The sequence below is a fragment of the Cyanidioschyzon merolae genome, chromosome 20 (assembly GCF_000091205.1).
Source record: "Cyanidioschyzon merolae strain 10D DNA, chromosome 20, complete genome".
In the NCBI taxonomy this organism is placed as follows: domain Eukaryota; phylum Rhodophyta; class Bangiophyceae; order Cyanidiales; family Cyanidiaceae; genus Cyanidioschyzon; species Cyanidioschyzon merolae.
In genome coordinates, this window is record NC_010146.1 from 1057811 (window position 1) to 1071713 (window position 13903).

Consider the following 13903-nt stretch of genomic DNA (forward strand, 5'->3'; position numbering starts at 1 on the left):
CGCGGCAGTTGCCGCTGCCTGCGAGCGCTGTGATTGATCGATCGATCGACGGATCGTTGATCGATCGCGACGCGAGCATCTGTTCAGCAGCAGCGCCTGTTGCTGCTCACTTCTGAACGGCGTCTGCACTCCGATTTCGCGCAGCAGCGCGCACGTTGGCCCAAAGCTGCGCAACGTTGCTCCTATTCTGAAGCGATTCTCACACAGAGGCTCCTGGCGTTTCCAGGTGTGTTCCTGTGGGAGCATTTGTGCGTGCGTGTGTGCGTGCGTGTGTTTGTGTCTAGACGTTGGACAGGTGCCTGAAGCCAGCGCACCGTTTGGACGAAGCGCTTCGAGGGACTGCGCGCGTGCGCGCTAGCGTTCACCTCGTTGGATAGCGCTTACAGAGGCGAGCGAGCTTGGCGTTCGAGCGCAGCGCTTCTTTCGTTTTTGCGGGGCGTGTGCGTTCCCTGCATACGACAGAACAAAGCGAGGGTTCGCTGGCAGCGCAGTGTGTGTGCGTGTGAGTCGGAACATCTGGTGTACTTCCAGCCGCAGGTATAGACGCTTTCGTCGGCAGTTGGGACTCTCGTGCATAAACATGAGCGAACAACAGCAACAGCAGCAACCACAGCAGCCTCCGTTGCCGTGTGCGACGGGTTGTGGGTTTTACGGTCGCCCCGAGACTCAGAATATGTGCAGTAAGTGCTACAGGGACCACAGCCAAAGTTCAGAGTTGAGCAGCAACCGCGCGAGCGGTACGTCCTCGGGATCCGCAGTCCCGACACCTGCCACGCGCGAGGCACCAGATTCACCGCGAGATGTACAAGACAACATGTCGGTTTCCGGGGTTGCAGCGCTCACCAGTACACTCGAGTCCCAACCGAAACTCGAAACGGAAACCGGCCCCGCAGCCGTGTCCGCAGAGGGATGCAAGGCAGAGGTACAGGTAGAGTCACCAAAGCGAGAGCAGAAGGACCACGGCAACTGCTTCAAGTGCAATCGCCGAGTTGGACTGCTGGGTTTCAAATGCCGATGTGGTTTTACGTTTTGCTCGCTACACCGCTACGCTGAACAACACGACTGCGACTACGACTATCGTGCGCGGGCGCGTGAACAGCTCGCGAGTGCCAATCCGGTAGTTGCGGCGAGCAAACTGGAAAAAATCTGAAGACGCTTGCGTTCCCGGAGGAAACTTTTTGAGGTGTTTGATGGTAAACCGTTGTCCTGTTTCTCGACCTAGAGTTGGACGTTTCGTTGACGGTTGCATTCCGTGCTGGTCGGTCATGATCATAACGGTATACGCGTTTATCAGCTCCGCTCGAAAGCTCTCTGATCCGTTTCCATCGCAAGACAGCATATGCTCGTGTCCTGATGCACTGACACGAAATTCTCGATGTAAGGAATCCAGTGTATCTGGAACCGTGCAGGTTTCAGTGTAGGCGCATCGTGCTCATAAGCGAATGCTGCGAGTTGTGTCGGGGTCATGTCGTGAAGCCTCATGACTTCAGCGAAGACGCTTCACCATATCCGGAAACCTCCTTGCTCTAGCGCGCACGATGTGCGGTTCTAGCGTCGCACAAGGAATTGAACTCCACGCGGCGGCAATGGAGAAAACTCGAAAGACCGGAACGCGCTCCAGCAACCGAGTTGCCGCTCTATACGCCCTGTACGCATCGCTTACCGCACAGCATCCAGGTGTACTTGTAACGCCTGGCTCGCGTCTCTTCGCGTCAATGAAGGCCTTTATGAAATACCGGGAAGGGTGCATTGTCCGTTCGAATGCTAGGTCTCTGATAGAAGCCAGTAGAGTGCATCCAGATCGCGAGCGGCAGCAGCGCATTCGAAACCCCAGTCGTCTTCCAGTTCGTACGGACATGATGTTGCACCCGAAGCGGTCGTTGCAGCGTGCGTTATCAAGTTGTAATCGTTCAATTGCTTGACAACTGAAGAGTGGCAGTTTCCAGACACTTTACAAAGCTTGTATGACTGAAAATATCCAACGCTGAGGCCGATGAAAACCGCGACACGACAGGCCGTCGTTCCCGAGCGGATCGTGGTTTTTGCTCGCCTTGCTGGACTCCGCTGCAGCTGCGAAAGAAAATACTTCAAGCGTTTTCGGATTTGGGGTATTCGTGAATTTTGCAAGGGCTTGTAGTGCAAGGCGGTGGCGGCGGCGGCGGCGGTACGGTACGAAAGGAGGGACTGTGGAGGCTTCGCAGTGTGTGTTCCGGATGTTACGGCCCGAGCTGAACTTGCCACAGCGGTGTCGATCGAAAATGGAACAAAGAACTGTTCGCTCTGTTCAGGAGCTGAGATTTTGCTGAACATTTTTTAAACGCTTAACATCAATTTTGGCTTTCAAGTGCCTAGGTCTTACTGATGCATACGAGATTTTAGGATTCTTGGTTGTTTTCTCCGGGTGTCTGTTTCAACGCTTTGTCGCTGGAACGCTTTACGTCACCGAAATCAAGATGAATCGCGATGCCTTTTAATAAGCGTTTGTGAAATTACCGGTGTCACCATCCAGTTCATACGTGCACCGATTACGCTTCTCCTTTGCTTATGTTGCGCATACGTAATCACGAATGCTTCACGTTCCCAATGCTTCCGTGTCAGGGTAGCTCATGGACGCAGCAAGGCGCGCACCTGGACGGACGACGACCAATACATGGCGTCGTCCAGTGACGACATCATCACAAGCCCATGCCGAAAGTCCTCAGAACTTGTCATGTCAAGCAGTCGATGCCGTTCGAAGGACGAATCCGTCTCTCGCTGTGGCAGTCCATAAAACGTCATTCGACAGCCGCGGCATAATAGCTCTGTCTGGATGCGCACCCAGCTGCTCCGGTCGCTTCTATTTCCTCGGTAAATGCCTTCGACTCGAGTCATTGCAGCGATCGCATCCAGCGCAGAGCGCGTCACCGCTTTGCACACAGGGAGCGTAGACGGATCGACGTTGCTCGACTTGATCGCGAGCGTGGACTTTTTTTCTCGTACTTGTGTCACCATGGAGGACATTGCGTTGCGTAAATCGTCTGTCGACTAGAACAGCATGCGCGTGTGTTTTCAGCGGACAAAATACTCCTCGAGGGGCTGATCCAGAACAAGTCCGCCATCTTACGGGACGCCATCGAGCGCGGAAACGGCACAGGGGATCCAGCGAAACCCAAAATACCGTTTCGGAGCATGCATCGAGCGATGTCGCAAGCCCTCACGCGCCAGCGGGTAGCCTTTGGATACCTGGATATGATGGACACATGGGAGCACCAGACCATCGTCAAGTGTAGCCGTTGGCAAGGTCACCGAGGCGCCACATTTCGAACAATTTGGAAATCGCCATCGCAGCATAGATCCCAGTTACCACCTGTGCATGGAATGCGTCGACAAGAGCCACAAGCTGCGAAATCTGGCCGTTGATAATGCCATCAACATCCATCTTCTGTTAACAAGGGAGCTTGAGCGACCAGAGAGACCGGCGCATTGAACGCCGCAGATAAGCGAGTAGAAGTAGCCAGTCACTGCAAATGGCCGCACAGGCTGGTGTTGATAACAGCTGGAAGCGTCCCGAGCTTTAGCGCGGTTACCCCACTCCGAGGAACCGTTTGATTTTGTTCTGGAACGAGGGTAACCAGCGCGTCACACGGAAGGCACACTCGTTTTCGACATACCGTCATCGAAAACATGGTTCGTTTCGCCTGGTTCAGCGAAATCGCATCTACCTTTGTGACGTCGATGGGGCAGAGCAGGCATGGTGCGCGAGGCTCGGCGGCCAGCGCTTCCAGCGCCGCTCCTCAGACATCGTGGTCATTAGAATGGCAAAGTATTGAGATTGGATTGTTTCTGCGTAGACCGCTTCTCAGTAGAGTAGTTCCACGCTCCTTGGATCTACGGAAAGCGCATCGCCTTGGGGCCGTTTCCGCTCTGGAACGCCACCGAGTCGCATGTTCCGAATGGTGTCGCTGGACTGCGCATCCTGTATTATGCAAAGCGACACCCTCTGTGATATGCTAACGCATCAACATCACAATGTGCTATCTGCCTGGCTCTATCGCGCGCATCCATACGGCTGCCACGCATCTATCACTAGAAGAGAAAGAATCCGCTCCGAAAATCAGCCGTGGTGGACATACCTCATCGCAGGCAGACGCAACGTAGTCACAGGCTATCCGCCACAGTCGGTGAACCAGGAGCATCCATCGCTGTTGTTGCGTTCGAAAACGCAACTTCCATTTTGCGTTCAGTTTCCAGAAGCTCGGTCTTGTTATTCACCAGATCGTGAAGCACCAGCACCGATCGCAACAGCGTTGCCACGTAAATCAACAGGGTCTGTTCGTTACTGCAAACCGCAAACGCCTGCGTCAGCTCAGAGCTGGCAGCGTTTCGAGGCAATCCTTTCAAGACCAACTGCAGAGCATGCAGAATTTCCTGGTGCAACGGGAGATTTCCAGAGGCGACCTCCTCCAGGTATCGCCGGATGTTTTCGAGGCGTGCACGCAAACTTTGCAATGCATCCAGCTTTGCGCGCACCTCTCCGGTCAACGTTGACACCGACCAGTTTCGCACGTCGCGCAGCAGGTGCTCGGTACCCACCTCCTCTGCCTCCAACGCGCCGATGCTGTTCGGCACGTGCTCGAATATTCGGCGCGGCTGACCGGGTGCGCTCCCCTCCAGCGCAACACTGTCCTCCTCGAGAGACACGTATGCCTCGGTCGGCAGACCGGTTTCCTTGGGATCCACCTGGCATATTACATAGAGTGCGTGACCGCTGCTGCAGAAACCTTGAACGATCTCGTGCACACCCATGTCTGCAGGGCGGATTTGTGGCCCTGTTGAATACCAGCCGATGATTCGCTCTCTCGCGGTGACTTTCCGAAACATGGCTGCCATATTCTCCACATAATCGTGGTCGAAAAAGAAGACTGTAGGATTGCGTTCATCTTCCTCGAAAGGCACAGCGAAAGAGTTCAGCACTTCCGCGTGGCCCCGCCTGTCGATTGTGCCCAGAAGAATGCCCACCGCCCGTTTCCGTGTGTTCTTGCACGCTCTGTTATAGTGATCGACGATACCCAAAAGTACCACCGGGTGAATCACAGCGTTCGTTATCGGCAGCTGCTTTCTGGACTGCATCTGCAAGACTGCACGCCAATGCCCTATGGTTGCAACAGACTTTCAGCACACTACTAGGGCCTTTCAATCGTTTAGGGAACCAGGTCGTTTAACGGCCCACGCGAGCCTCGACTGCGCGGTAGGGTTCGGTGGCGGCAGCGCAGTTGCCGCATACGACTGAAACGCATGCAGGGACATGCGTGCTCGAGGACGCTTTGTCGCATATATTCCTTTTTGTACAGTATTATACAGAGCATGGCTGCAAGCAGCGCGCTCTCCGATCCCACCGACGAATGTGGACAAAAAACATCAAATCTGTAAGCGTGCTTGGTGCAGCGTTTTTCGTGCTGCCCGCTTGGGGGCATCGTCCGCTGCATTGCGAACGCTCTCACGCACGTGACAACAGTGCTGGTGACGGATGTCGAACTGCGTACCGTATGCACGCTGGATGCTTCGTCACGTACCATGAGAGACCGGAAGAGGCTCTGACAATACATCGCGAGATCATGCTTTCCGATAAAGCCGAAAGCACGGCGCGTTTTTGCTGCTGCCCTGGGCGGATCGAAGGAGACGCGGCGGCGTCTCTTCTTACCATGCCCAGAGGGATGCGATCGGCACCGCTCCGGAACCATCAGCATGATGTTATTTGTTCGGTCCACGATTTTTCGGATTCGTGTGAGCAAAGCGATGCTCATGTCAGTACCATATAGGATGACATTGGGGAAGCCTCATTGCCCCCGCCGCCAGCGATCGTGATGCAAAAGGTCGACACGAGCATCTCTTTTTCTGGGCATATCTGATAACGAGCCACCAACCTCTGCACCTCTTATTCTCTATTCGCCACAAATATATATGCTTTTATCCTCTGAATGCGAGCGATGCAACACACTGGAATCCGACATTGCAAGTGAATGTCAAAAGAATACGCAAGGGTCTCCAGCGCCGGGCAACGGTGTCGCTGCGGCGGTGCCCCAGGCGATCGCCGCCGCCGTCGCCTCGGACGCGACGACTTGGTAGGAACCGGTAGAGGCAAAAGTAGAGGGTATACGCCTCTAGCGGTGTTTCTGTTGCCAGAGATCGCCTTGTACATAGCTCGGAAGCGTGCCTTGTGGACGCATTCTGTTTGAGTGGTGCTACCAGATCGCGCTCTTGGCTCTAACTTGAGTGCCTGTACTGTGACGAGCACGTCTACGTCAGCGTAACTCGTTTTGCGTACCAACCATGGGCAGGCAAGTAGTGGATTCGCGGAGCTTTGCGAGCCATGGCCGACAAAGGGCGATGCGCGCTTTCGCATCACCCAAGCGCGATCGGAAAAATGGGCGCTCATCAAAGCGAGTTCGCGTTGAGGCTGGAAGCCTGTCTGAGCAGCCTGGTGCTTCATTCGACGAAACGGACTGGATGAACACGCGCTCTGCGGCGATCGAACGCGACACGCCTCGGTTCCAGTCCGGCAACGATTCGGATAGCGAACTCGACGGTTTGGGCAATCGTTCCGCGGGCCATAATTCGAGGCGAATACTGAGCGGCAGTGTGTCGCCATACGACGTCTCTGCTAGCCCTGACGCGTCCTCTGCAAGCGAGCTTGAAGCGTCTCACGGAAGAGCGGCACGCGAGCGGCGCACTGCCGCCAACGACCGAGTCGACTCGAGTTATGGTGCCGACTTGATGGCTGATTTCAGTGCAAGCTCGCAGTCCTCTGATTCAGAGAATACTGAGCTGCTGGAAATGGAAGAGACTCGCGATAGCGATGCTTCCAGCGCTCTGGACAACGATGTCGAGGCCGATTACGAGAGCGCTTCGGACCCGGGCCCAGAAGATGATACCGACGAAGACGAAGATGTACATGACGCTCTCTGGGACGAGAGGCCCGACGGACGGCGCCGGTCGTTGTACTACGACGCCGACACTGCTGTGCGTGAGGATCAACTGGATATCGATGAGCTGGACGAGGAGGAGGCGGAAGCGATGCGCCTCCAGCGACAACAACTTAGTCGCTTGCAGGCCCAGGACTTTACCGGCGGTATTGCAGTCTCTGAGCTCGCACGAGCCGTGGACGACACCGCACCGGGAGGCACGCCTCGGCCGTATGCCGCAGATGCAGCATCGCTAGAGGCAACTGCTTCGGATCATGACCAGGTTGCAGTTCGAGAGGTGCTTCGATCGCTGTCGACGGCGCTCCAGGAGATCATTGAGGACCTGGAGCAGCTCTTGGAAACTGCAAAACGAGAACAATTAACAACGCACATGGAACGAGATCCGTTGCTGGGCCTCCTGGAGCTCAAGAGACAGCTGCTCCTCAACTATGGAACGAATCTGGCTTTTTATCTTGCACTGAAAGCTGAATGCTCGTCGATCCGCGACCATCCTGTCATGGACCGTCTCATGGAGATAGGAGTCACACTGGACAAAATCCGTCCGCTGGAAGAACATGTTCGTGTACGCTTGGAGGCCCTGAAGCGAGCCGGTCAACAGCAATCGACATCAGCGTTGCGACCGGAGTTTGCACAAGGCAGCGAGTCTGATGACTCACTGCCAGCTTCAAACGGCACGAGCACAACCGATCAAACAGACGAAGGAGCGACTGGTCGATACAGGCCGCTCCTCACCACCGCAGAGACCTACGAAGACGAGCGCACGCGACGTCGACGCGAACAAGCCGTAGCGCGTGCTGACGCCGACCAGCGCCCGTACCGCTTTGAAGTTCGCCAGCTTGCACGCGAACTCAGCGACAAGCCCGAACAGGTAAGCCTGAACGCTGACCCCGAAGCAATGACTCGTGATGATATGCGGCTCGTGCGGCAGGCGGAGGCGCGCCAAGCATACGAGGAGGAACACCTTGTTCGTTTACCAGAGAGCAAAAAGGACCGACGAGCTCGCCGCCTTGCAGAAGCTACTCGCGGCCTGACCGCCATAGATTCGAAGACACGGACAAGTGGTATGACGGACCTGCTTTCCGTTGCGAATCGAATCGTCGAGGTGAGTCAGCGCGATCAGAGCCAAGTGCACGCGATGCCTCCAAAAGCGCTGCACGCTGAACGCACGTCACGGGCCGTCGACAGGCACCGCTCGGATGTGTCGTCCAGGCCCAGCACCGACTCGCAAGCAGCAGCAGCAGCAGCAGCAGCATCAAACCAGGTATCAGAAGCGTTCCTGCAACGTGCACAACATTCGACGTTTGACCAAAGCGCTACAGACAAGCGAGCAGCATTGAGTGCGTTCGAAGGTTCATCCGCGCCATCCGACTGGTCGTCGTTGCTCTACAAAGCAGCAGCGGATACGATGCAGCGCAAGCGTCAGAAGCGTACCCAGGGTAGCGCCGAAGCACTGGTCGCTTCACCGGATGACGACTTGCTGGCAGAGAATAGGCCACGACGAATAACGGATGAGATTCGAAGGAATCGCGGGTTAACAGCGCGCCGGCCTCGAAACGCTGCACATCGTAACCCGCGTGTGAAGCGACGGGTACGCTATGCAGAGGCCTTGGTTCGTCGCAAGGGTCAAGTGCGCGTCTATGATGATCGCACGCGCTCGGTTGCAGCTGCAGGCGCTTACAAGGGCGAAACAAGTGGTATCAACAAGCGCACGCGACAGAGTGTGGTTTTGCGGACGTAAAGCCTATTCACAATGAAGACCTGTTCTCGATGCTTTGAGGCGTTTTGCTTGACAAGACGGGACCGGGACCTGCTGTTTCAAGGTAGCGCGCCAATCGAACTAGTTCGTCGGGGGCGCTAGCGTGGCCTCCATCGCAGCCATAGTGGACGCGGTCGCTGGACTCTCCACCGGAGACGCGTCTTGTACATCATGTGTGGATCGACTCGCATCCATCGCTCTGGTTGCGGATCCATTGAGTCGCGGGTGCCGCTGTTGGTCGCTACCGGCTGCGGCATGTTGTCCGTTCTGCATTCCAGCGGTTTCGAGCGAGCTCGGTATCGGGGATGCGGCGGTAGCTGCGACTGGTGCTGCCCCCGCAGGTCGCAACCATCGCTGCTTCCATTCGAGCATCTCCCGATACCATTCCTGGGCACGCGCGTAGTACTCGGGCCCTGCAGCTTGCGCTCGTCTCATGTAAGCGTCAATATCAAAGTGGAAGCTGTAACTTGGTGGTGTATTGGGCCGCGAACCGAATCCTTTCCAACCCGTTACCTGCTGTTGTGGTTGTTGCTGTTGTAGTTGCTGCTGCTGCTGCTGCTGCTGCACGTGATCGAGCCACTCAAGCCATTGACTTGCGGCCTGCCCGCTCGAATGAATGTAGTTTGCAGGCGTGTTCGACGTCAGCGTATACGAAGATCCTAGTGCATGTGGCGACATGCCGTGAGCAGCATACAATTTCGCAGAGAAAGGCCCAGGCAGCGGACTCCATCCCCAGAGGGCGACATGCTCAGGGCTCGTGGGTCCACGGCTCGGCATATTCGATGGATACCCGCACGCTGCAGGTACCGCAGCGTCTGTCCGAGGCATGCCCTGAACCGCAGGCAGTGCGCCCGGGGACGGCGGTACTGATCGGTTTCCCAGTCCACGGACCGGTGAAGGAGGAACAGAGCTTGGTCGCGGGAAGAGCGGCCGCGGATTCAGAACAGACCGCGAAGCGGTGCTCGTCATTCCCCGTGGAGCACCTGGAGCCGCCGCCAGCCCAGGCCAAGCTGCACGATCCTCCTTGTTTTCTGTGAGCGCTGCATTTGCCGTGCGTGGTCGCTTCGGGCTGCTGATTTCTCGCAGTTCATGTCCATCGGGTACGCGCATTTCTTGAAACGACGGCATCACGGTGTTCACGTAAGCAGCAGGGTCTTCGGCGTTGGCCACCGCCAGCCAGGCGCCATCCGCCACAGAATCTGTCCCAGGAAGCGCACACGATGCGTAGCGTAGCGCTTCATTGGTAGAATGGAGTGAAGGCAATCGCTGCGTCGATCGTGCTATTGCAGCATCGGTCAGGCCCGCAGCTTGCAACTTGTCGGCAGAGGCCGGGCGCACTACTTGGTTCGAATACGGGTTCGGTAGCAACTCGCGTGGGGTGCGGAGCTCTTCCAGTCGCACGTTGTCCTCGCCGCACCAGACGAACGCTGGCTTCCGGTACTCCGTGTGCGTCTTCCGAATCAGCCCGAGCGAGGAAAGTATGTTTGCAATGTCATAGAGTCGTCGCACCTTGGTTTTCATGCCCCCATTTAGGGGATTTTCCTCCGCTTCGCGATTGCCGACACTCCCGGATAACAAGATCGACGCTGCGTATTCCAGACTGATGGTGTCGCCACCTGCTAGCAGGAACAGTTGCACAAAACGCTGCGAGAGTGCGCCAAGTGATTTCTCCTTCCGCGACATGCGATGATTCTTCGTCGACGCGACGGATGGTTTGGATAATGCATTGGATGCAAGCAGGCTCTCTGGGCAGGTTGCGTAGCGTTCGACTTCGCTGGCTTTTGCTGTGGTCGACAAGGGCCCGCTGACCGGATCGTTGGCCAACTCGTCATCATCCCCATTGAGCTGACTCGAGTCTCCAAGGCCGGCAACACCTCCAGCGGATTCTGCCTCTTGTCTGAGGCGCTGGATGCTCTCTTTCAAACGACTTTGGCCTAGCCAAATATACTTGTTTTTGGCCTTTCGTGTCACCATTCCGACGCTTTCGAGCACATTCACAATGTCATATATTCGTCTGCGCTCAACACCGAGGCGCGTCGCCGCTTCGTCCAGGCAAATTTCACATGAACTGTTTCCCCGTGCTTGTTCTAGAACGCCGTAAAGAGAAAGAAAATTCTCACAAAGCAAGCCGAGGGACTTGTCCTTGCGAGAGTATGCATCACCCGACACCAGCGGCTGCGAGCTTGATCGCGAGGTGCCCGGCTCACCGTAGCCCCTCATCGGTGACGCCCGATACGGGAACATCGCTCAGGCTACCAGCACACGGGTAGTGAGCGAGCCCTTGCTCTATCGGAAACCAAGCCAACAATAACCCGAAAGAATCAAGTTTCCTTGCACACAGCGCTTCTTACGCAAAGTTTCCAGGCCAGCTCTCGGTTGATCCCGTCACCGACGCTGTACAACAGAAACCCTGTGAAACGACCGATGGGTGAGGCACGCACCTGCACTGCACGGCTGCGAACGCGAACACTCGTTACGCAACAGAGTGGCGCGCCCCCTTCCAGGCTTGTGTGTCCGCGTTTACACAACCGGGACGGAAGCCGACCACCAGCGGTATCCACGCAAGTCGCACCCCGTACGATACAGACACAAGTCGCAGACTGCTCAAGAGGCGACCCAGTAGCGTGCACTCGTTTCCGCACCAGCCCAAGCGTGCACAAGCTACGCTGCGTGGTACGCTCACCTACGCCACACACAAATAAACACACCTGTACACCAGAAACGATAGCCAACTGAGGTCAGCCTTCTTCGGAAGGAAGCAAGCAAGGACTATGCACCCTACCCGAACAGGAGCTGCGCCAACAGCGCAACGAAAAAGGCAGCTGCGCCCAGCAACGACGGCAGTCGAAAGTGCTCAACTCCGAATAGAGCTAGCCGGGCTATGGCAGTGCGTCTCTAGCGCGCGAATGATTTGGCGCGGAATTGCAACGCCTTGGCGCCGCCGCCGCCGCCGGCGCCTCCGAAGTCCTGCGGGTGCAGCCAAACAGCAACGCGCTCGAATCGCGACGGCGGCGGTGCGGAGATCCGCCAAGCATTCCAGGGGTTCCTATGGATTGTACAGATGGAGCGACAAGTGGCAATCCATGGGAACAGGGGCGTGGAGACGCGGCTAGCGCTGTTGATCGAGCGTTTGCTATAGTCCGCTTCATACATTATTGTACGTAAATATACAATGCATTGCATCCGAGGCTTGGAGACGCGGCTAGCGCGGTTGATCGAGCGTTTGCTATAGTCCGATTCATACATTATTGTACGTAAATATACACTGCATTGCATCCGAGGCTTGGAGACGCGGCTAGCGCTGTTGATCGAGCGTTTGCTATAGTCCGATTCATACATTATTGTACGTAAATATACACTGCATTGCATCCGAGGTTCGCAGGCCGCGAAACGACTCGCCTGACGAAGTTTGCGATTCGTGCGGCCGCATCGATCGACACTGGTCCGTGTCTCTGCAGGAACCTGGATTTGGGCCAGCGGTATTTTTCATTCAATGACCCTGTATTGGAGTGCATTTCAAACGTTGGCAGGCTTACTTGCGACGCAAGTTGTCTGTAGAGCTATCTTTTCACAGTGCAGCGTTGCTTCAAAATGCTCTTGAAGGGTTTTCGGGCGACGCGCCTTGACGGTCATTTGCTTTTCTGCAAGTCAATGAATGAGTTGTCGAATGCACGTACCTGGCATCTGAAGCGCGTATGCCGCGGTCGACTTGGGTGCGCTGTCCCATGCACTCCTGCCCATGATCTTCGGCAATAGCCATACGGACGTCGGTGTAGGCTATGAATGAAGCGTACGGAGCATCTCGTTCCGGTCACGACGGTGCTCAGAGCGTCGAGACGCGTGCACGCACCACCATGCCACTATTTGGTATGCCACTTGGCTTTTATCATGTCCAGTGCTCGACGAAGCTGAACGCTGAAAAAATCAAGTCGCATCGCGTATGCTGTACCGAGCATCATTTGTCGCACGGAGGTTTGATCGAGGAATTCCAGAGGAATTCGGACAGTTGCCATCTCAGAGTCGGGAAGCCCGAAAACCTGACGTCTGACAAGATGCGTCCACCGGAGAGAAGCGGTGCGCAACATTGATGGATAACAAGCTATATGATCGCTGATGGCGTCGCACAACTTTCGGTGTCGCGGATGCGAGCGACTCGTCTATGGATCCTTGAGCGGAAAACTAGCGCGTGCCATTAGCGACAATACCTTCGACATGATGAATCAAAGGAGACGGGCTGATACGAAGCGTCACTGACCGCGTATCCCAGCATCACACTCTTCGACCGCATTTTCATGATGGAAAGCAACGATTCGCTAGAACAGGACGGATGCATGTGCCAACAGGAAGCCTCGGGGCTCGCGTCTACGAAACATGAAGCGCTGGACGAGTCTGTATGGCTGGCGATTTCCAGACCACCAGTGGATAGAATCGCCGCTAGGGCTAATGTCGTCGGAATGCCGGCTTTTCTCTTTTTTACGAACAGCACTTTACCCCGGTTTGCGTACCCCCAGACAGGTCCAGCATTGCTCCTGCGTAAGTCTCGTCCAGTGGGACAAATACCCGTCCATCTTGTAAGACGCGTTCGTGTTTCATTTAGCAATCGCTCGTGTGCTTCGTCGAGCCGCGACCGGCTCCCATAGAAGCGTGCGTTGCTCTCTCTGTTTCGTTCCATGTGTCATGATCACCGTTTGTATGAACGATACGGAACGTGCGCGCTCTGCGCCTCCTTTTTTTTGTCGTGTATCTCAAACAGCATACGGAATAGAGCAGGCTACCGAGTATCCATTCGTGTCCATTGCGTTTCACGGGTTCCGTTTTGGGGTGCATGATGTTCCGCATGCGCTGCGTAAAAAACTGGTTCATGCATCACCTGATGGTACGATATCCGATTTATGCAAGCAAGATCATGATGCTCGCACGCCAGCACTGACTTAGAAACGCTTTCCGTTCCCTCTCGCCAATGTACGCGATGCTTTCCTTTTCTCGAATTCCTGCAAGAACAACAAACATGCACAAAAAGGTCGCACTAACGCCGATGCTCCAGAATGCACCGCTCCCAATACAACGACACAGCAGAGACAGAACCAAGGCATGTATGTTTTCTCGACTACACTCGTTCCCACGAAAGCGTAGCTCGACGAAAAAAGATCTTCGGTTCGATGACCCCGCACGCACGCTAGGTACT

At 55.8% G+C, this 13903-nt stretch overlaps 4 protein-coding genes across 4 annotated transcripts, besides 1 other annotated feature; 2 read left to right on the forward strand and 2 right to left on the reverse strand.

Annotated features, from left to right (window-relative positions):
* Positions 1 to 1051: part of a sequence feature (possible transcribed region) that runs on past the window's edge.
* Positions 581 to 1150, forward strand: CYME_CMT430C (zinc finger protein; the record flags this gene model as incomplete). Its single annotated transcript, XM_005539347.1, has 1 exon — positions 581 to 1150. The coding sequence occupies one exon, from the start codon at positions 581 to 583 to the stop codon at positions 1148 to 1150; it is 570 nt and encodes a 189-aa protein (XP_005539404.1).
* Positions 1151 to 4137: 2987 nt separating this feature from the next.
* CYME_CMT431C (26S proteasome regulatory subunit RPN8) lies at positions 4138 to 5109 on the reverse strand (the record flags this gene model as incomplete). Its single annotated transcript, XM_005539348.1, has 1 exon — positions 4138 to 5109. The coding sequence occupies one exon, from the start codon at positions 5107 to 5109 to the stop codon at positions 4138 to 4140; it is 972 nt and encodes a 323-aa protein (XP_005539405.1).
* A 1200-nt stretch (positions 5110 to 6309) lies between these two features.
* CYME_CMT432C (similar to charged amino acid rich leucine zipper factor-1) lies at positions 6310 to 8700 on the forward strand (the record flags this gene model as incomplete). Its single annotated transcript, XM_005539349.1, has 1 exon — positions 6310 to 8700. The coding sequence occupies one exon, from the start codon at positions 6310 to 6312 to the stop codon at positions 8698 to 8700; it is 2391 nt and encodes a 796-aa protein (XP_005539406.1).
* Positions 8701 to 8799: 99 nt separating this feature from the next.
* CYME_CMT433C (transcription factor E2F) lies at positions 8800 to 10962 on the reverse strand (the record flags this gene model as incomplete). Its single annotated transcript, XM_005539350.1, has 1 exon — positions 8800 to 10962. One exon carries the CDS (start codon positions 10960 to 10962, stop codon positions 8800 to 8802), a length of 2163 nt encoding a protein of 720 aa, XP_005539407.1.
* Positions 10963 to 13903: the final 2941 nt, after the last annotated feature.